At 38.9% G+C, this 22,311-nt stretch overlaps 1 protein-coding gene and 1 long non-coding RNA gene across 2 annotated transcripts; one reads left to right on the plus strand and one right to left on the minus strand.

Moving 5' to 3' along the window:
• Positions 1 to 4,868: 4,868 nt before the first annotated feature.
• Positions 4,869 to 11,265, plus strand: LOC148123412 (insulin growth factor-like family member 2). Its single transcript, XM_087908776.1, has 4 exons — positions 4,869 to 4,995; positions 9,077 to 9,413; positions 9,582 to 9,649; positions 11,081 to 11,265. Exons 1-3 carry the CDS (start codon positions 4,977 to 4,979, stop codon positions 9,628 to 9,630), a joined length of 405 nt encoding a protein of 134 aa, XP_087764902.1. The 5' UTR covers positions 4,869 to 4,976; the 3' UTR covers positions 9,631 to 9,649; positions 11,081 to 11,265.
• A 4,689-nt stretch (positions 11,266 to 15,954) lies between these two features.
• Positions 15,955 to 21,831, minus strand: LOC148123413 (uncharacterized). Its single transcript, XR_015738474.1, has 3 exons — positions 21,787 to 21,831; positions 19,379 to 19,500; positions 15,955 to 17,181 (listed from the first exon to the last, which is right to left on the minus strand). It is a non-coding gene; the product is annotated as an uncharacterized LOC148123413 (long non-coding RNA).
• Positions 21,832 to 22,311: the final 480 nt, after the last annotated feature.

Here is a 22,311-nt window from a genome sequence, read left to right on the forward strand (position 1 = left end):
GAAACAATAATTAAGAATATCTCAAATTTTAAGCAGTAGGGTTCCCATATCACTAGAGGAAGCCACCTATTCCACCAAAGGCCAGTCAGAATCCTGAACCCCAGGAAAAAACTGCACTGCACCCATGGTCACACTCACCCTGCATTACACCAATTGCCCCTCCTCTTCTCATTGTCATATTCTGGCCCACATCTGTAGTGGAAACCTTACATCCCATCAGAGGTCAGGCCAGCTTCCTGAACCCCAGGGACAAGGTCAACTCCTTGAAAACCAGACAGAATCTTCCTAGCCCACCAGAAGCCAAGCCAGGTTCCTGAACCCCAGAGGACCCCTGGCCCTATCAGAGGCCATAAACAAAGCCAGAAATCCAGCAACAAACATGTGCAGCAATCCCCTGCTGAACCAGACACTATTCAGAGAAGCATGCGTAAACTTACACATGTTCACATGACCACGACCAACAACAAAATAAAAAGAATTAACACTCATTGATCATTGATATCTGTCAGTATCAATGAACTCAATTCCATAATAAAAGGATACAGAGTAACAGAATGGATATGAAAACATGACCCATTTCTTTGTTGCATAGCAGAAACATACCTCAACAACAAAGATAGCTTTTGCCTCAGAGTAAAGGGCTGCAAAAAGATTTTCCAAACAAATGGCTCCAAGAAGCAAGCTTCTGTAGATATTTTGTAATTAGAAAAATAGACTTCCAACCAAAGTTAATCAAAAGAGATGAGGAAGGCACTTTATAAGCATCAAAGGAAAAATTCACCAAGATGATGCGTCCCTTCTCAATATCTATGCCCCAAACACAACGGGCGCTTACATTTATAAAGGAAGCACTACTAAACCTTAAATCATATATTTAATATAATCACACAATGATGGTGCAGGACTTCAGTACCTAACTGTCACCAATGAACAGACCATCCAGGCAAAAACTGGGCAGAGAAATACTGGAGCTAACAAATGTTATAAAACAAATGTACCTAACAGATACCTACAGAACATTTAACGCAAAAACCAAAGAATACACTTTGTTTTCAGCACCTCAAGGATTCTTCTCTAAAATTCCCACATATTCAATCACAAAGCAAGACTCAATAGATACAAAAATTTCAAATAAGGCCCTGCATCATATCAGACAACCACAGATTAAAGCTGGATATCAACAACAGAAGAAGCAGAAAGTTTACAAACTCATCGAAACTGAACAATACACTATGTACTGAGTTACCAATGGATCAAAAAAGAAAAAAGAAATAAATTAAAGACTTCCTAGGATTCAATGAAAATGAATGCAGTGTGCCCAAACTCATGGGGGCACAGTTATTAGAGAAACATTCACAACGCTAAATGTCTTCATAAAATATATGGAGAAATCTCATATTAGTGACTTTACAGCATACTGAAACCTCTAGAACAAAAAGAAGCAAACACACCCAAGAGGAGAAGAAGCAGAAAATAATCAAACTGAGGCCTGAAATCAATAAAACAAAAACAAAGAGAAAATGCATAGAATCAGTGAAACAAAGAGTTGGTTCTTTGAGAAAATTAGCAACATAGACAAACCTTATCCAAGCTTACTAAAAGACAGAGAGAGTGAATATCCAGATTAACAAATCAGAAATGAAAAGGTACACATAAAAACAGACACCAGAGAAATATACAGAATCATTAGGTTCTATTCCAATAATCTGTACATAATAAAATAGGAATATCTAAAAGAAACAGACAATTTGCTTGACAGATACTACTTGTCAAAGTTAAATCAATATCAGAAAACAACTTGTATTGACATATAACCCCTAAGAAAATAGAAGAGATCATTAAAAGTCTCCAAACAAAAAAAAAGTCAAGGACCAGACAGCTTTAGGGCAGAATTCCACTAGATTTTCAAAGAAGAGCTGATGCCAGTACTCCTCAAATTATTCCAAAAAGTAAAAATGAAGGAACATTGCCAATTTTTAAAATTAGCCCTAAGTTACTCTGATACGCAAACATAAAGATTTGACAAAGAAAATTACAGGCAAATTTTCTTCAAAAACACTGATGCAAATACTCAAGAAAATCATCACAAACTGAACCTAAGAACATATCAAAAATATCATAGACCATGATCAAGTAGTCCTCAGCATATGAAAATCAATCAATTTAATCCACCACATAAACAAATTGAAAGCAGAAAGCCATGCAATTATCTCAATTAGATGCTGAAAAAAGTCTTTGACAAAATGTAACACCCCTTCTTGATAAAAGTCTTCAAAAGATCAGGGCTGAATGGTAGATACTTGGATATCTCAGGGAAGTGAAAATAGGAGACGAAATCTACTGGGTGGACTTGGGGCAGGTGGGGATGGGAACATGAGTGATCATGTGGGAAAGGGATGGAGGAGCAAGTACTGATAGAGATGACTGGAAAGGAGGGCATTTCTGGGTGAGGAAGAAACATAGTATAAGGGAAACGCCCAGGAACCTGTGAAGATGAAGCTAGGTAAGTCTTGCAACCAGGCAAGACTTCCAGTGGAGGAATTGTGACACAATTTGAGCCATATAACCATTTATCTGCCTATGGGATGTGTCATAATACTATTTTAACAGTGGGCACATCTTGTCTGACAGGTCAGCATAGCATGAAGCAGGGTGAAGCACAATTAATAAAATCTCAGCGAGAGAAATTGGGTCCAATCTGAAGACCCCAAAATCAAAATAGCCAACCACTGGCTCTTACCTCAACCTCAGACCAAAAATGATGATCCTGCTTCCAGGTATCTCAGGATGGGACTGAGACTGAAAGTTCTCTTCTCCCATTTTATTATTCTCTCTGGTTCTGGGACTAAACGCATTCACCACAGGGATTAAAAGTGTGTGTTATTGAGACCTGGTCTGTAAGACTGGCCAGTATGGTTATTTTACTTTCTGAACTTCAGGCAAGTTTTATTTATTAAAATACAATTGAAATGTCTCTACAGCAGGGCTCAGGAATAATATCATTGATAGCATTTCTCCTCAAATCGTTTGCATAGCAACTTCCAATACCATGAAAACTAGTCGTGAGGGAGAAAATTTCTTAATGAATTTGAGATTGTTTTCTCTATGTCCTACTACCAAAATGCATACAGTCATCAGTAATAAAGACTTGCCATGTAGCTGTGATGGGAAATCAAATCCAATGACAATAGCATGCATTGTTTCGGTGACTTTTGAAGCTTCCCTGACAAACAGCTCATTGGAAGGCACTCCTAGCACTTGTATGGGAGTGACAGTGTCCACACCTTTGAGGTAATTCCATTTAAACTCATTTTTAAAGTTTTAGTCACAAGGTGACCGCCATACAGATATGGTCCAATTTGAGTCCTTCATTTATCAGTGACCAGTAGCAGGATCTTGACACAAAGAATTGACACCAAAGCTCAGGGGTACATTATTTATAAAAACAAAAACTACAATGGCATAATTGTCAGGAGTAGGTTAGGAGAATCTTGAAACACTTGTAATAACATATTAGTTATTTGAGTTATACATCTGGATCACTGTCAGAGTCATGGGAAGTCCTGATGTGCTAGCAAAGTCAACACAACTGTTTAGAGGGTAGGGGCTGAGAAGCACCCGAGCAGACATAAAGTGGATCCAGGGTAAGATCAAGCCAAGATGGTGTTACCTCAGTCACTTCAAAAGTTCTGTTATTTGGCACCATCATCTGAAACATCACTGGGTTGTATGTGAGGACAAACACTCATAATTGCAGGACAGCAAAGAATGGACATGTATAAACTAGCCCATAAAGAATCTGACCAGAGCAGGTTTTAGCGTCTCCTACTCATCAAAGCATATATTTGGAACTAGAAATTTATGAGTCAACAAATTCCACATAGCACTAAATTGTTACTTAACCTCTTTAGATTTGAATAGTTAATCTTAATGCAGAATTGTTGGGCTATTTAGCAAGTTCTCTCTTTTCACATAACAGTTAATTCGTCTCCTAGTCTTCGCATAATCTTTCCCAGATCTAACCCTGAGAACCATAATGTTCACTCAATCTATATATTATGGGCTTTGTAAGAGTATCATATGAGTGAAATGACAAAAATATATTCTTTCTTTTACTTTTATGGCAGTCTTGAGTTTCATCTAATCTACTTTTAAATCATATTTAACTCATTAACTCTTCCTAGATTCATCATACCTTCCCTACATTTCCAACTTTGTACTCTTAAAAACAAAATCTTCAAAAACAGTTTACGAAGTCCAAATAGTCCTAGACTCATGATCTTCCACTGGAGAGTGATTAACTTAGCAGTAGCCTAATTCTTGGCCCTAAAATAAATGAGTATAAGCTCCTAAAGCTCAGGAACCACTGGAAGTTTTGCCTGGTCGCAAGAGATGAACAATTCAGGCAACATATCCTAAAGTCTTTACCCCCGTGCTTTTCCTTCTTCTTCTCCCTTTGTTCATTTTCCTCCAAGGAATAAAGAAACATGTAGGTAAAGCATGCCTGAGTCAGTTAGTTTCTTCTACCCCTCAGATTCTAATTTTAATTGTCATAGAGGTCCTATTCTGAACTCTGAGAGAGTGCTGAGGCTGGTAGTCAGTAGCTCTCAATAAGGCAGGATCAAGTTCCTTCCACTGTATCAAGGCTGGCAGAGGCAACCCAGCATGGGGATTCATTATGAATTCTGGCCCCCAGGGTAAACTGTATGACAAAGATAGAAAGGGTAAATGTTCCTTGATTGTCTATATACAAATGAGGGAGAATGCTTCCAGATGTGATATCTCCACCAAACTAAATTTCAGAAGTGTCAAGGGTATAATTATCTATTGGAGCTGATTGCTAAACACTTTTCTGCTCTCCAGTTCATACTCCGCCCATATGAGATAAAAGACGCATAAGTGTATATATATCAGCCACACCTCAGAGTTCCAAGTCTTCACTCTGCCACGTACAGATCTAAAGCCTGACCAGAAACATGATGCTCAAGAACTTCAGTAAGTACCTCAGCCGAAAGAGATGAGACATAGGTGTTTGACTGAATTTGTCTGAATTTTGACTTATTTCTTTGTTTACTTGAGGTACCATTTCATTATGTAGGTATGACTTGCTTCCTGGAATTTGCTATGTAGATCAGGCTTCGCTTTGCATTCTTTGAATTCAGAGATTCCCCTGCCTCATCCCCATGGGTCCTGGAATTAAAGGCATGAGCCATTTTGCCTGGCTGCCTCTGAACTTTATATAATCCTCCTTCCCTTACTTTATTCTTGATTCCCTATGTCATCAAACTTCTTAGCATCTCTGGCTGTGGTTCAATGGTTCTGCCTAAAAACTTCTGATCTTTTCCTCTTCCCAGCCCCTCCTCACAAATTTTCTGTCAAAACCAAACATCCCCATGACAGACTTGAAGTCTAATATTAGCACTTAGACCAGACCAAAGAAGTTCAGAGTTGTGACCTTATGGCCCTGATTATGGCCATCTGGTGTCTCCCCCAGGATCAGTCCCACTCCCTTTCTGCTTCTCATTTTTGTACTTCTGTGCTCAGTCTAAGGAGTCACTTGTGAGGATAGGTGCAGTGAGGAGGGAGGAGATGGAGTACTCTGACTTTGGAGGGGAAGAGTCTCGGAGTCCACCAAGCCACGATTCCTCCAGATATCTGCATATTAACTTACCCAAACCTTCCTGTGGTAGAGAAGCAGAGATACACCTTTGAAATTGTGCTATGACTAGGATGTCACCTCCATCCTGGAGTTAGCACTCATCTCTATGGCTCCAGCTGCATCTCTCAGCTGTGTATCCAGCACTGAGGCCTGGGGTCTTGGGCCTCTCAGAAACAGAGGATTATGAAGTTCAAAGTCCTACACTTGAAGCCTGACTGCTTACCTTTTTTATCAACATCTGTGCTCAAGTGAGGGTACTACTAATGGGCAGGCTTGAAGGGAAGGGAGCAAGGATGAAGTCTAACTGTATTGTGCCCTGGAATTCCACCTCTATGTGACCATGTGACAGCCCTTCTCAGTTATTTGCCTCTCCCTCACTCCTCTCACACTCCTCTAGTCTCTCGTTCTACAGGAATACCACACAAGTCACCCATGGTCAGCTCTAACTTCATCTAGATTATTTTATCTCTGACAGCTTTTCTTACTGTTGTTGATGCTGTTTTGTGTGCAACACATGTTTATCAGTTATGTGAGTGTGAGATGCCCACAGGAACTCACACAGATGTGAGAGCAAGATGCATGGTGTCTTTATCTGTTGCCTTCCACCTTGTTGCCTGTGACAAGATCTTTAACTGAACCTAAAGTTCACTGTTTTGCTTATGTTCGTTGACCAACAAGCTGGTTAGATACTCAAGTCCCTGCTCCTCATTCTAGAGTTACAGATGTGCAGGGTTATGCAGGCTTTTTGTTTGTTTGTTGTACATAGATGGGGGGATTCAAATTCATGTCCTTCTGCTTGTAAAGCAAGTGTTCAAATCTCTTGAACTATCTCCCTAACCCCTTAGAATACTTTAGGATGACCATTGCAGGTCACCCAGAATCTGATAGGGATTATTTTTCACTTTGAGAGTTTTTGACTTCTTTTATGATTTTGAGTATGTCCTCCAAATGTTTATGTCATAAAATTATAACCAACCAGTGCTGGAGTGAATCAAGCAGGGTCTATAAGATACTCCATAGCATGAGAGAAGAGCAGTTCTGAAAGATGTGATGTCAATGTCAGGTCTGGTATCAGTGAGGAAGCTCTCATTCTGAGTAGTCACATTGACCGTATTTGGTAAAGAAGAAGGTTCCTCTCATGTTCTCTCCTTCCAGTCTACAGATTTGCTCTTTATCCAACCCAGAGTTTAAAACAACACACAGTCTCATCCAAGGGCTTCTGTATTATGTGTGATTTTTCTACCATCTAATTTTTTGTAATTTTATTAAATTATAAAAGTTTCCATTTCTGCCCCTCTTCCCAACACCCTCCCACTCTCCCCACTCCCTCTCCTCCTCCCTCTCCATCCCTAAGAGCAGTCAGGGTTTCCTGCCCTGTGGGGAGTTCAAGTTCCTCCCCCCTCCCTCCAGGTCCAGGAAGGTGAGTGTCCAGACGGACTGGATCTGCAAAATCCAGTATATGCAGAAGAAACAAGTCCCAGTGCCATTGTAAATGGCTTTTCAGAAAGACTCCGGGCCAGCCACATAGCCATGAATCAGAATTTGCTGTTTAATTGTTAAAATACTGAGCCTTGGGCATTTGTTCCCGCAACAGAAAATCAAACTCTAGGACTGTTGATGTGCATATGCTCTTAAACTTCTGATGAGCCATTGTTCAACACTGCTATGGGTGGATCCTGCCACCTCTGAGCACAGCAGAGGCCTCTGGGATCCTGGGAAGAATTGGGCTGGAGAAACCTAAACTTCAGTTAACTTACCAATGTGCCTCCACTTCGGTTCTAGATTCAACAAAATTGTAGTCTGAAACATTTAACAGTGTGACTCTGAGGCTGAGGGGAAGGTTCAATGGGGTAAATGTTTGCTGTACAAGCATGAGGGTCAGAGTAAAAATTGCTAGAACCCAGATAAAACCAGAACTTGTAGCTAAAGTCTCAAATCCCAGTGCTCCCATGATGTTACTGGAAATGGAGACAAGGGACTCTCCTAGAAGCATAAGAGCCAAACAGCCTGACATGAGAACAAGAGAAGAGACTCTGTCTCAAACGAAAGAGGAAGTGAGTACTAACACCAGAGATTGTCCTCTGAAATCTACAGGGACACCCTGGCATGCTCTGTCACACACTGACACACATGAATGGGCACATACGCTGTTTTTTAAGCATAAGGATGTTGAGTGTCTTACCACATAAAAGTGATTACCAGAAAGTTTAACAACCTGAGTTCAACCAACAGCACCCAGGTAATGATGGAAGGAGAGACCTGATTCCACAATGTCAACTGACTTCCTTGTACACCTCCATCTTTCCCCCCCTCTTTTTTCTATTCCTCTCTCTCTCTCTCTTTCCCTCTGATTCCTCTCTCTCTCTCTCTCTCTCTCTCTCTCTCTCTCTAGGAATATATGTCACAGACATACTAATAAAAATAATAATAAAGTAACATATTTTAAACATGATTCTGCCAAATGTCTTTCTAAAACTTATGCTTGTGGAGTCTCCAATAGGAAAATTCACCCAAGTCTCTCCTGCACCTACACACAAAGCACAATGATACACCAGCTGTTTCTTTTTTCTGTGTTTCATTTTTTATTTCATTTTTTAAAAAGAAAATGCTCTTTTTATTTTACACACCAATACCAGTTCCCACTACCTCGCCTTCTCCCATTCCCTCTACCTTCCCCTACCCCTCATCCACTCAGAGAGGGTAAGGTACATTGCTTTGAGGAAGGACCAAAGTCCTCCATATTATATCTAGGCTGAGCAAGGTATCATCCAAAGAGAATGACTTCAAAAAATCCAGTAGTGCAAGCAGTAGGGATAAATCCTGGTGCCACTGCCAGTGACTCCACAGTCTGCCCCAGCCATACAACTGTCACTCATGTTCAGCTAGTTTAAATCAGCTGTTTTCTGATACACAACAAAGAATCTCTTTCTGGATTTCTGGGGTTCTTTCTGTATTCAGCTCAGTCGAGATCAAAGCCTTACAGTACAGTAATAGCAGAACCAGTCACAAACCCACTTCTGGGTCCCTCTGCCATTCCCTACTCTGCATCTTGATCAGAATCACAGGGTCTGGAATCTTCTGGAAGAAGACCCCAGCCAAAGTCATGTCTGAATGTTATTGTGGTGCTAATGTACCTCTGAACTTCAAATCAATCCCCTTCCTGAGTTCAGCCCCAAGGTCTCCCTCATAGCTATCCACTTGACGTCTCCTAGGGTAATCTTTCTTTCCACTTGCAAACTACAGAAACTCCCTTCTTTCTAGTGTCCTACATTTCTCTTCTCTTAGCCAAGACCTGATACACACCCAGAGTCAGTCTCTACGTCCACTGTGAGTCATCATCGGTCAGTCACAAAGGCATCCACTGAAGCCCTTCATCTCTGCTCATCAGTTGTGGTGCCTATTTCACTTATTTTTCAGGGATCATCCTCATTCTTGTACTCCTATTGGCAAACTCGGGAGCTTCAGGAGAGCACACAAGCCCATCCCTCTCAGATACTGGCTTATGGCTGTGCCAGACAGCACCCAGGTGTGGGAACAGGATCTACAACCCCTTGGAGCAGTGTTGTGTGGATGACAACATCCTACCGCTTAATCAGACCCGCTATTGTGGCTCCACTGACTGCCCCTACTGGCCCTGCTTTGAGCTCTGCTGTTCTGAATCCTTTAGGGACCCGCAGCAGTTTGTTATCAAGTTGAAAACTGAGGGGACAAAATCCCATTGCAGTTCATCCCCCATTTCTGGGAACTGTGAGAGGTAAGCATACTCTCTTCCTGTTTGTATGGTTTGTTGGGTATGGAAAATAGGATAGGGAGTCTGCAGGTGAATCCCACTGTATAAAAACCCTCAAGCCCTATTCTAACAAACTCTCAGATTGCTTTGTTCATTTCCTTCTCTGATTATTAATGTCTTTTTTCTTTGCAGCAGGAAGACATCTGACAAAGAAAAGATCCTCAAGAAAACTTTTTATTAGGCAAAAAAGTGATTTCCGGGTAGGCTTCAAATGTCTGTGTAGTCACTAACTGAGATGTTGGTTGAGGGTTGGGATGTAAACAGGACATTTGTACCACCCCTTCTAAGCTCAGGAAACATTTCAGAAGAGACTGGGCATTGGCAAGCTCCATCTTCCTTCAGTGAACTACACAGAACTAGGCCTTTCCACAGCTAACTGTGCATACTGATGTGGCTCATTTGGCCTCTTCTCTGGCTACTGCATTAGCTACTGGTGGAATCCAGGGAAGAGACATTCATTGTCTTTCAAGTCCCAAATTTCAAGCCATCAGGCTACAATAGATGGTTTCAAACCTGTGACCACACAGATGGTCCTGGCTAAAACCAGTGGGTCATAAAAACATTTTTATTAATCCTTTGATTGCTGTCAACTCAAAGTCCCCCCTTGCTGTTATTGTCAACAGTATTCTGAATCCAGTCACTGCTGACCAGGTATGAATTAGTGTGGGGCCATCTACTGGGGAATGAGTAATATACCTAAAACCATGCCTCCAATGGAAAGTAAGAGTCCCTCCCCCAGCAGACAACAACTGCCAATAGTTTCTCATGCTGGATTGTGGCCTCAGGATCCTCCATGACCACACACACTGGAATTTTGACTGATCTGAACTTGTCCAGGTTATGTGCAGACAATCACAGTTGCTATGAGTTGATGTGTGCATCATCTGTGTCGTGTCCAGAAGACAGCTCTCCTTTCATGACTCTTCTCCCTAATCTCTGGCTTTTATGGTCTTTCTACTCACTCTTCTAGCATGTTCCCTGAGTCTTGGTTGGGGCGGTTGATACAGATGATCCATCCACAGTTGGGAACTCACAGTCACTTGTTCTTAGCACTTTGACCAGCTTTGAGTCTCTGTATTTACCATTACCAACTTCAAAAACAGCTTCTCTGACCATGTGTATGGGCAAAAAATCAATATTATGAAGGTAATTTGGGGAATGGAGAGATGACTCAGTAGCTGCGAGCATCCATGATAGCTGACAGCTATTTATAACTCCAGTCCTAGGATGCCCTCTTCTGACCTGTCATGCTCTGCAGGTAATGGCGCACAAGCAAAACACCTGCATAGGTAAAAATGAACATTAAGACATTAACAACAACACGCAAAAACTATGGTCATATGACAATATGACCATTTAGTACAATAGCACTGGTAGTTCCCACACACACCCTGCATCCTATGTTGATAGTTTTTTTTTGTGTTTCTCATCTTTATTTTTTAAGTCAACATACAGTATGCTAGATATTAGTTTTGCATTTTCAATCAAAGTGTGTTTTAATAGTTTCCCCTGATAACTCATCCCTGCCCTCTGCTCTCAGGTCACCTTTGTGTCATTCACCCTCTCATATCTGCCTTTCTGTCATGTGTATCTTTTAAACATTGCAGCTCTCAATTTTCTTCCCTGTACAGATTTGAGTGCCTGGTTTCTTCTGATAAACACCAGCTCCTGAAGGATGGACACCTGTGGCACGGGGTGAAGTGACATTATGTGTGTGTCATTAAAATTCTCATTTGAACATAGTTTACTTAACAGCATGTATTGGAATGTTCTAAAATTATCACATGTCAATGCAAATAAAGATAATTATATCCAATATAGTGTCCATGAGAGCACAGAGTTGTATGCAAACTAGGCCTGGGACACCACATACTAATTTCTTCCAAACACTCCCTCCTTTTTGCTATGGAGGCTCTAGAAGTGAACAAGGATTGTATGCCTATCTATCAACAAGGAAATCATCAAGATCCCTAGGACCCTCTAAATATTATAGCAGCAGCAAGCTATGGCTGAGAGAAGTCACTCACAGGCCAGGCATGCTGCCTATATGTCCTCCAGTAAGCTCCATGGAACCACAACAGGTGACTCCTGTTAGTAGTCACCATGCTGGGCTTCTTTCCCTGCCCTCCCTTCCAACTGTAATGCTGCTGCCTTTGAGTATTCTCTGATTCTGTTAATAACACCTCACCCATTCTCATATAAGGAACCCAAATAAATTCAGTGGTTGACTAAGTTGGAATGGGTTAAACGGTTACCTTAACCTATCAGGTCTTATCTGAGTTGAGTAGGTAAACTCCCCAGGAAAAGTTGCACATAACAGTAGTCTCCTTGGACTTTGGCAACTCAGAACCAGTATAATGTGTCTGTTACATAATTTGTGACATTGTGTACTTTGCTATGGCAACTTGAACTGACTGATACAGAGTCTCAATAACTGCTACATAGAATCAGGAAAGGCTTGAGTGACTGTAATTGATGGGGATCAGCAGTTACCTACATTAGCCCAAGTGGAGGGGTGTGTGTTCATTGTTGTGGTTTGGACAATGCTCATAGTTTTGACTGTGTGCAGACATGACTATGGAGTGTGCTGACACTTGTCTCTATCCACCAGAGTCACAGAGAATACTAGCACAGATATTCTGTGAACAGCATGTCTTGCTTGGAGGTCAAGCCAGATTCTTATATCAACGTACAAGCTCTATTTCCTAATTACAAATCAATTGCAATTACATTAGCATATTCTGAGACTAGGCACATAAATGTTTTGAGTAAAGTGGAGCTTGGTTCTAGGAGATTGCTGCATGCTGAATATGTCCCTAAAGCTAAGGTCAAAGACAAGACAGATATGGAAAAGTGTTCCTGAATTCAAACTCACTACTATAAACATCTTCGATCTTGTGTGTTGATGTAAAATGATGAATCTGGGCTGTTGAGATGGCTCAGTGAGTAAAGGCACTTGCTGCTAAGTTAGATGACCTGAGTTCAATTCCCAGAACCTCCATGATGGAAGGAAAGAGCTAACTCCCACATATATACCTTTACATACTTTCCCTGACACATAAATAAATAAAGTCTTGGGGCTGGAAAGATGGCTCAGTGGTTAAGAGCACTGGCTGTTCTTTGAGAGGTCCTGAGTACAATTCCCAGCAAACACATGGTGGCTCACAATCTTCTGTAAAGAGATCTGGCGTCCTCTTATGGCATGCGGACATACATGGAGGAAGAATGTTGTATACATAATAAATAAATCTAAAAAAATTAATAAAAATAAATAAAAATAAAAATAAATAAATAAAAATAAATAAAGTCTTTTTTTTTAAAGGTGATAGTGATTACGCCTTTCAAGAAATAAGAAATATGTTTACTGGGATGTAAAATAAAGGATTTTATTCTAGTTTTGGGGATGATGTATTTTGTCATGAAGAGACTACATGAGTAATCATGGTCTCAGTAATCTGTCTAGACAAACACTCAGTTCCACCATGCTTTTGGCAATTGAGACCTGCTTGGAATTGGGTAGAACCAGGAATCAATAACTGAACCATTATATGGGAGACACAATGGACAAGGGAAGGTCATCCCTTTTAGGGCTGACTCTTCCTTTTGATTCACCACAAGGTACTATTACAATAGGAGGTGACCCAATCCACAGAGTTGTGATTTTTACTGTAAGTGGTAATGTTTTGGGATGATTACAGTGCCATTTTCTAATCTATTCTTCATTAACTTGTGCCCAATGTTAATCACATTGTTTATAAGTAATGAAAACAGAGATGCAGGCCTCACCAGTCATAACAGCTAAGAGCCACCTTCCTCCCACAGCTTAGGATCTGAGTCAAAAGCTGCTTACCACTGATCATTGCTGTTGTACCCCACCATTACATGGGCAGACACCCCCTGCTCAGGTGCAGGCCGGACCAGATAGAATAAACCATGCCATTCAGAGGAACAGAGCACTGATGGATCAAAGGCTATGCTAGTTGTCAGAAATCCAGGTCCCAACTCTGATGGAAAGTTCCTACTGGATGAGCGATCACACTGGCTGCCAGAAACACAGACCAAAAAGACCAGAAGACCAAAGAAGAAACAGAAACCAAGGAATAAAACATTCAACTAACAACGACAAACTCAAAAACTGGCTCCTAGACATATTCATCCCAAAATCAGAAGTCCAGATGTCAGTGTAAGAAGACAATTAGCAACAGCCAGGGCACTCTGGTACCACCATATCCTAGTTATTCTACTACAGGAACCCATGAATTTGAATATTAGATGAAGACCAACTTTGTGAAGGTAATAGAGGTATTTAAAGAAGAATTGAATGAATCCTTTAAAGAAATCCATAAAAATAAAACAGACAATTTGAGGAAATGAATAAATCCCTAAGATAATCCAAAAAAAAAACCAAACAAGTGAAGAAAATGAATAAAACTGGTCAAGACCTGGAAATGTAAGGAGAAAAAATAAAGGAAATACAAACTGACAAAATCATGGATATTCAAAATCTAGGTAAGTGAACAGGAACTACAAATGTGAACATCACCAACATAATATAAGAAATGGAAGAAAGAATCACAGATGTAGAAGATATGATGTGAGAAATAGATACATCAGTCAAAGAAAATGTTAAATCTAAAATTTTCCTGACACAAAACATCCAGGAAATCTGGAACACTATGAAAAAGATCAAATCTAAGAGTAGAAGGAATATAAGAGGGAGAAGATGCCCAGCACAAAGGCTCAAAATTATAGAAGAAAATATTCCTAACCTTAAGAGGACAGGTCTATAAAAGTACATTGCGCTTACAGAACATGAAATATATTGGACCAGAAAAGAAAATTACTCTACTACATAATAATTAAAACATTAATGCGTAACAAAGGAAGAATATTAAAAGCTTCAAGGGGGAAAGGACAAGTAAAATATAAAAGCAAACCTGTTAGAATTTTACCTGAATTTTTAATGGAGATTCTAAAGGCCAGAAGGACCTAGGCAGATGCCTTTCAGACTCTAAAATGTACAGCTGCCAGTCCATCAAAACTGTCAATAAACATTTTTGGAGAAATGATGTGAGATTCCGCTCTGTATGCTGTGAATACCATTGGTTAATAAAGAAATTGTCTTGAGCCTATAGAAGAGCATGGCAGAACTGAGGTAGGTGGGGAAACTAAGCTAAATGCTGTGAGAAGGGAGGCTGAGTAGAGAGAAGCCATGTAGTCCCATAAGACACAGATGCCAGAACTTTACCTTGTAAGCCACAGCCTCGTGGCAATACACAGATTACTAGAAAGGGGTTAAATTAAGATGTAAGAGTTAGCCAATAATAAGATAGAGCTAAGAGGCCAAGCAGTAATTTAAATAATATAGTTTCTGTGTTATTATTTTAGATCTGAGCTGCTGGCCAGCCAGGAAACAATCATATGGTCTCCATACAACAGAGAAAACAAGATATTCCATGTAAAAGTCAAATTTAAATACTATCTATCTTCAAATCTATCCCTACAGAAGATAATAGAAGAAAAATGCCAACCCTAGGAGACTAACAACACCCATGAAAACTCAGGACATAAATAATCTCACACCAGCAAAATGAAAAGAAGGGAACACACACACACACACACACACACACACATCATCATCATCATCATCATCATCATCATCATCATCATCACTGCTACCAACAAAATAATGAGAATTGACAATCATTGGTCATTGATATTTCTCAATATCACTAGCCTCAACTCCTCAATAAAAAGACACAGACTAACAGAATGGACCTGAAAACAAGATTCATCTTTCTGCATACAGGAAACACACCTCAACATCAAAGATAGACATTACCTCAAAGTAAAAGTTTATAAAAAGATTTTCCAAGCTAGTGAGTCTAAGAATCAAGCTGATGTAGCTATTTTATATCTAAAATAGAATTCCAACCAAAATTAATGAAAAGAGATGGGAAAGAACACTTCATACTCATCAGATGAAAAGTTCACCAAGGTGATGACTCAGTTCTTAACTTTTATGCACTAAATTCAAGAGCACCCACATTTGTAAAGAAAAGTTACTGAAGCCTAAATCATACATAGAACCTCACATATGAATAGTTGGAGATGTCAATACCCCATTATCCCATGGGACAGCTCATCAAGACAAAAACTAAATGAGAAATAATGGAACTAGAAGACAGCATGAATCCCATGGACCTATCAGATATGTACAGAATGTTTCTATTTGGTCATTCCCAAGCGATTAGCCCCAAAATAATCACACAGAAACTTTATTCATTAAATCACTGCTTGACCCATTAGCTCTAGATTCTTATTTGATAACTCTTATATTAATTTAACCCATTTCTATTAATCTGTATATTTCTTTATGGCAGTGGCTTACTGGCAAAGATTTGACATGTCTGGCTCTGGCAGCTCCATGGCATCTCACTCTCTGCCTTCCTTCTCCCAGCATTCAGTCCAGTTTTCCCCGCACACCTAAATTCTGCCCTATAAGCAGGCCAAGGCAGTTTATTCATTAATGGTGATCACAGCACACAGAGGGGACTCCCATAACACCTCCCCTTTTCTACTTAAATAAAAAGGAAGGTTATAATTTTAACATAGTAAAGTACATATAACATATATCAAGCAAGAGTTAATTACAATATTTATGTATACTTTATCTTTTACCATAACTAAGGACAACTATAACTATCACTATAATTTCTTCAACTCCATTAAAGACTTCAGACGGATATATTACCTAAGTAAACAGAAAGTACATTGTAAGCAACTTCCAAAACTCTAGAATTGACAGAGACATCAATTGCCTGTACAGTCACCCAAAGTTTTTCTGTATCATTGGGGCATCCATCTTCAGCCTACAGGCTCATAGTATCCAGCAGACTTTTCCGTGAAGCAGGAAATTTCAAAGACAGTTCCCCCTATATTGACAGTTTGACTGTCACTTTCTTTTATATCCTGCAGAACATTTTGCAAATTCTTTCATGAAGTAGAAACCCTGAAGGATCATCTGACCTTTAGGCAAGGTCAGCAGTCATTTCTCTGTGGATCTTGCATGTACATTTATCTAACAAACTCCATAAGGAGTCTCTTTGATGCCCATCTTCCTCATGAAGTAATTAGTGCTGCCAGAAGCAGATATGTCTCGTCACGAAAAGCCTTAAATTATTAAAATATTGTAAAAGCCATATTACGAAGGTCTCTGAAAGGTATCCATCTAACTGAAATATATCTCTATGTCTAGAAAACCCAACTAACATGACTTCAGTCTTGACTATTATAGATGACTACTATCTGTTAATCTATATTTCTTAATTATACATTACATTTTTAAATGAACTACACAAACACAATATCCTAATCAATGGCAGAAATATACACATGCAGTATGACAAAATTTACCTTAAATTTGTATCAATGAACCAAGATCTATACCAATACAAATTATTCATCTCTATAGCATATTCTCCCTTTAAATGTAAACAAACAATTATTGACAATATTTGGGAACATGGGCATAGTTATTTCTTTCCAAACTGTTTCCTGCTGTTTGGGGGCGCTGTTAATCAGGTCTTTTATGGTGAATCCTGTGTGTTAGGTTCATCTCAGTCAGCAGTTGGGTAAAGTAAGTTTTTGAGGGGTATTCATGGTGACTTTTCAGGGGGTCTTGTTCCACCATAACACATCAGTCTGGAAGCAATCCACAGGTTCTCATCTTCTGTGGAGACAAGAAAAGAACCGCGTCATATCCTTAGACCCAAATTTGGAAGTCTTGATACCTTCATAATATATATGCTGGTTTAGCTTAGCAGTCCATATAATAAAATGTCTCTCTGTACTTAGCTTCTTCACAGTCAAAAAAAGTCAAAGAAAACGCAATAATATACATAATCCAGATTCTCTGTGAATTTTTCTTCATTACATGGCTTATTTTTCTTTACTCCTTTTAATCTATGGCTTTCTGTACTCTGTCTCTTTAAAGACTTTTTTTACTTCTTTTTTAACTCTCTACTCTTTTTCTTCTCTCTCCCAAGCCTAGGTAAATTTATCCAACACTGTGACTCATCTGGATTTGTCTTTACTGCATATCTGTAATTCTTTTCTGTCCAGGAGCACCTCTTAAAACTTAAGATGTATCATCATTAAGGAATATAAGGAAGTACCTGCTTACCTGCCCATGTAAAATTTAAGCTGTGTTATTACTATGGCATATACAGTACTGCCTGCTCGCTCCTCACAGTCCAGCATGGAGGAGCTGTTTGTGCCTCTGAGCCATGCACACCACCCCAGTTCCAGGCACAAAGCTGGTTTGTGTTGCCACAATCCAGAAAGCTGGCATTTCAAAAATGCCACTTATTTTCTTCTACGGCTGAGTCAGGAAAGTCTCTCTTAAAGAAGCAGCAGCAAGCCACCAGCAAACAGCAACAAGCTGTGTCAAACTCCATATTTTTTGTCTAGAATTCCTTTTCAAGCCCTCTCAGATTTTACATGGATTTAGTTGGCCACATGGGTGCCAATTTGTAGGAGGAGAGATCCCTTGCTCATTCCCGACTGCTTATTCTCAAAGTAATCACACCGAAACTGTATTCAGTAAATCACTGGTTGACCCATTAGCTCTAGCTTCTTATTGGCTAACTCTTATATTAATTTAACCAATTTCTATTAATCTTCACCACATGGCAGTGGCTTACCTGCAAATATTTGGCATGTGTGGCTCTGGTGGCTCCATGGCGTCTTACTCTCTACTTTCCATCTCCCAGCATTCAGTCCACCCCCCCCCCCTGAATACCTAAGTTTTGCCCTATCAACAGGCCACGGTAGTTTCTTTACTCATTAATGGTAATCACCGCACATAGAGGGAACTCCCACATCAAATATACTTTCTTCTCAGTAACTCATAGAAATTTCCTCAAAATTGACCACACACTTGGTCACAAAGCAAGGCTCAACAGATAAGAAAATTGAAATGACCCGTGTCCTATCAGACCACCACATATTAAACCTGAATTTTGACAAAAACAGAAGGGATAGAAAGCCTACAAACTCATGAGAACTAAATAACTCTCTACCATTGGGTCAAAGAAGAAATAAAGAAAGAAATTAAAGACCTTCTATAATTCAATATAGATGAATGTAAATCACATACCTAAACTTATGGTACACACTGAAAGTGGTGCTAAAGGGTAAGTTCATAGGCCTAAGTATTTACATAAAAAATTAGAGAGATCCCATACCAGCAACTTAACATCATGCCTGAAAGACCTAGAACAAGAAGAAATAAGCACACCCAACAGGAGGTAACAACAGGAAATAATGAAACTGAGGGGTAAAATCAATTAAATCAAAACAAAGAAAACAGTACAAAGAATCATTGAAGAAAAGAGTTAGTTCTTTGAATAAGACAAGACAGACAAATCATTATCCAAACTGAATAAAGGACAGAGATAATATACAAATTAACAAAATCAGGAGTGAAAAGGAGGACTTAAAATAAGCACCAAGGAAATCCAAAGATTCATTAGGTCATACCTGTACTTCACTAAATTAAAAAATTTGAAAAGAAATTGTCAATTTTTTATAGTTACTACTTACCAAAGTTGAATCAATATCAGATCAACAATTTAAAAAGATTCCCCATGGAAATAGATATAGTCATTAAAAGTCTCTCAACCAAGAAAAGTCCACGGCCAGAAGGCTTTAGTGCAGAAATCATCCAGACTTTCAAGCAAGAACTAGTGACAATAACCCTCAAATTATTCTAAATATATAAACAGAAAGAACATTGTCAAATTCATTTTTGAAGCCACAGACACCCTGACACCCAAATGACAGAAAGATTCAAAAAAGAGAGAAAGAGAATTATGGATCAATTTCCCTTACAAACATAGTTGCAAAATCCTCAATAACATTCTTACAAATCAAATCCAAAAACATATCCAAAAGATCATCCACCATGATCAGGTGGGCTTCATCTCAGACAAGCTGTGATGGTCCAACATACGAAAATCTTTCAATGAATTCCACCAAATAAAAAAGTCTGAAAGAAAAAAAAAATAAATCACATTATCATTTCATTAGAAGCAAAAGTAGCCTTTGACCAAATTCAACACCCCTTCATTCATGATAAAGGTCTTGGAGAGAGCAGGGATACAAGTACATACCTAAAGATAATAAAGGCAATTTACAGGAAACCTATAGCCAATAGCACATTAAATCATGAGAAACACAAAGCAGTTTTCCCTAAAATCAGGAACAAGACAAGGCTGTCCACTCTCTCCTTTTCTGTTCAACAGTACTTGAAGTTATAGTTAAAACAATGAGTAAATAGAAGGAGGTCAGCGGGGATACAATTTGGAAAGAAAAAAAAAATCAAAGTATCACTTATTGTACAAAGTTCTACCAGGGATAGACCGGGTACAATATTAATTCAAATTAAATCAGTAGCCCTCCTATCTACAAATGACAAACAACCTGACCAAAAAATCAGGGAAACAACATTCTCCACAATAGCAATTGCCACAAATAGTATGAAGTATCTTATGATAATTAAAAGTATTTTATGTATGATAAAAACTTCAAGACTCTTAAGAAAGGAATTGAAGACGCTATCAGGAAATGGAAGTATTTCTTGATAGGATTAACATAGTAAAATTGGTCATTTTGCCAAAAACAATCTACAGATTCAATGCATTCCAATCACAATTCCAACACAGTTCTTAAAGAACAAAACTCAAATTCATATGGAAAAACAAACAAACAAAGCAGGATAGCTAAAACAATCCTACACAGAAGGAGAAATTCTGGAAGTTTCACCATCCCTGATTTCAAGATGTACTGTAGAGCTGTAGTAATAAAACAGCATGAGATTGGCATAAAAACAAAAAGGTGATTCAATGAAAGTGAATTAGAGACCTAGGCCTAAATCCACATACCTGTGGACACCTGAGTTTTAATAAAGAATTCAGAAATAAACAATGGAAAGAGGAAAACATCTCCAACAAATGGTGCTGGTCTAACTTGATGTCTGCGTGTAGAAGAATGCAACTGGATGTATTTCTATCACACTGAATAGAACTCAAGTCGGTGTAGATCAAAGGCCTTAACATAAAACAAGATGTCCTGAACCTTGTAAAAGCAAAGCAGGGAATAACTTTGAAGGCATTTGCACAGGTAACAACATCCTAAACAGAACCATAAAAGCACAGGCACTAATACCAATAATTAATATATAGGACTTCATAAAACTCAAAAGGTTCTGTAAGATAAGGAATACAGAAAATAGAACAAAACACTAGCATACAGAACGAAAAAAATTCCACAAGCTCCACATCTGACATAGGCCTAATATCCTAAATATATATAATAAAAACTCAAGACACTAAACATCAAAAATAAAATAATTCAAATGAAAATGGGGTATATATTTCAATAAATAATTTAATGTACTGCCTTCTTGAAAATTATTCTGCATTGTGACGTGAGTTCTTATTCAGATTAACTGCTTTTATGGAAAAAGGGAGGTAAGTCTACATAAGGCAGGTGCAGTACTCCTTCAGGCCATCAGATGGCGATAGCATCCCAGATAGTCAGAACATTCTCCAAGCTTTTCAGTGTCCTGTTTGTCAACTCCTTTGAGTAGAAGCAGAGTTTGATAGAACTCATAATAAGATTAAATGTATCAGGCCACATTTCAACTCTTTGTATTTCTGATATATACAATCCCTCCACATGCAGTGAACACTTGAAATGTGTGAAGATTTGCTTTGAAATTTTTAGTTTCTAATTAGGTCCTGTTGCACATATAAAGGATTTAAGTTTACACACACACACAAAACCTATGAATGGTCTTTTGGTGGAACACCACTAAATAAATGTTGATCTAAACAAAGAATTTTCAACAGAAGAATCTCAAATATCCAAGAAACACTTAAGAAAATGTTCAACAGTCTTAACCATTAGGGATATGCAAATAAAAATGCCTCTGATATCTCGTCTTAAATCTGTCAGAATACCTAAGATTAAAGACACAAATGACAGCTCATGCTGGTGAAGATAGGGAGCAAGAGCAACACTCTTCCATTGCTAGTGGGAGTGCAAACATGTACAACTACTATGGAAACCAATATGTTTGTTCTGCAGAAATCTGGGATTCTGTGCACCTCAGGACCCAGCTATAGTACACTTTGGCATATACCCAAAAGATGTTCTTCTCTACCACAGGGATAATTGATCAACAGGATCTTGATTTGTAATTTCAAAAAACTGTGAACAACCTAGATGTCCCCCAAACAAAGAATGGATAAAGGAAATTTGTCATACTTACAAAATGATTTATTACTCAGCTGTTAAAAGAGTAGCATCATGAACTCTGCAGGAAAATGGATAGAATTAGAAAAAAATCCTGAGTGAGGTATTCCAGAGCCAGAAATACAAATAAGGTATGTACTCATTTATATGTGGATATTAACTATAAAGTAAAGCATAGTCATACTACAAACCATGGGCCCAGAGAGGCTAGGTAAGAAGAAAGGCTCAAGAGAGTAGGGGAATGCTTAAATCTTCTATATAAAGGGGAGTAGAACACTCACTCATAGGTGGTTTTAAAATATAAAGCAAAGAAAACCAGCCTACAAACCACAATCCCAGAGAACTTAGATAACAATGAGGACACTAAGAGAGACTTACATAGATCTAATCTACATGGGAAGTAGAAAAAGACAAGATCTCCTGAGTAAATTGGAAGCGTGGGGACCTTGGAGGAGGGTAGAAGTGGGGAGAGGAGAGGCAGAGGGGTAGCAGAAAAAAATATAGAGCTCTAAAATCAATAAAAAAAATATGATGGGCATGA

The sequence above is a fragment of the Myodes glareolus genome, chromosome 1, assembly GCF_982192425.1.
Source record: "Myodes glareolus chromosome 1, mMyoGla1.1, whole genome shotgun sequence".
Lineage (NCBI taxonomy): Eukaryota > Metazoa > Chordata > Mammalia > Rodentia > Cricetidae > Myodes > Myodes glareolus.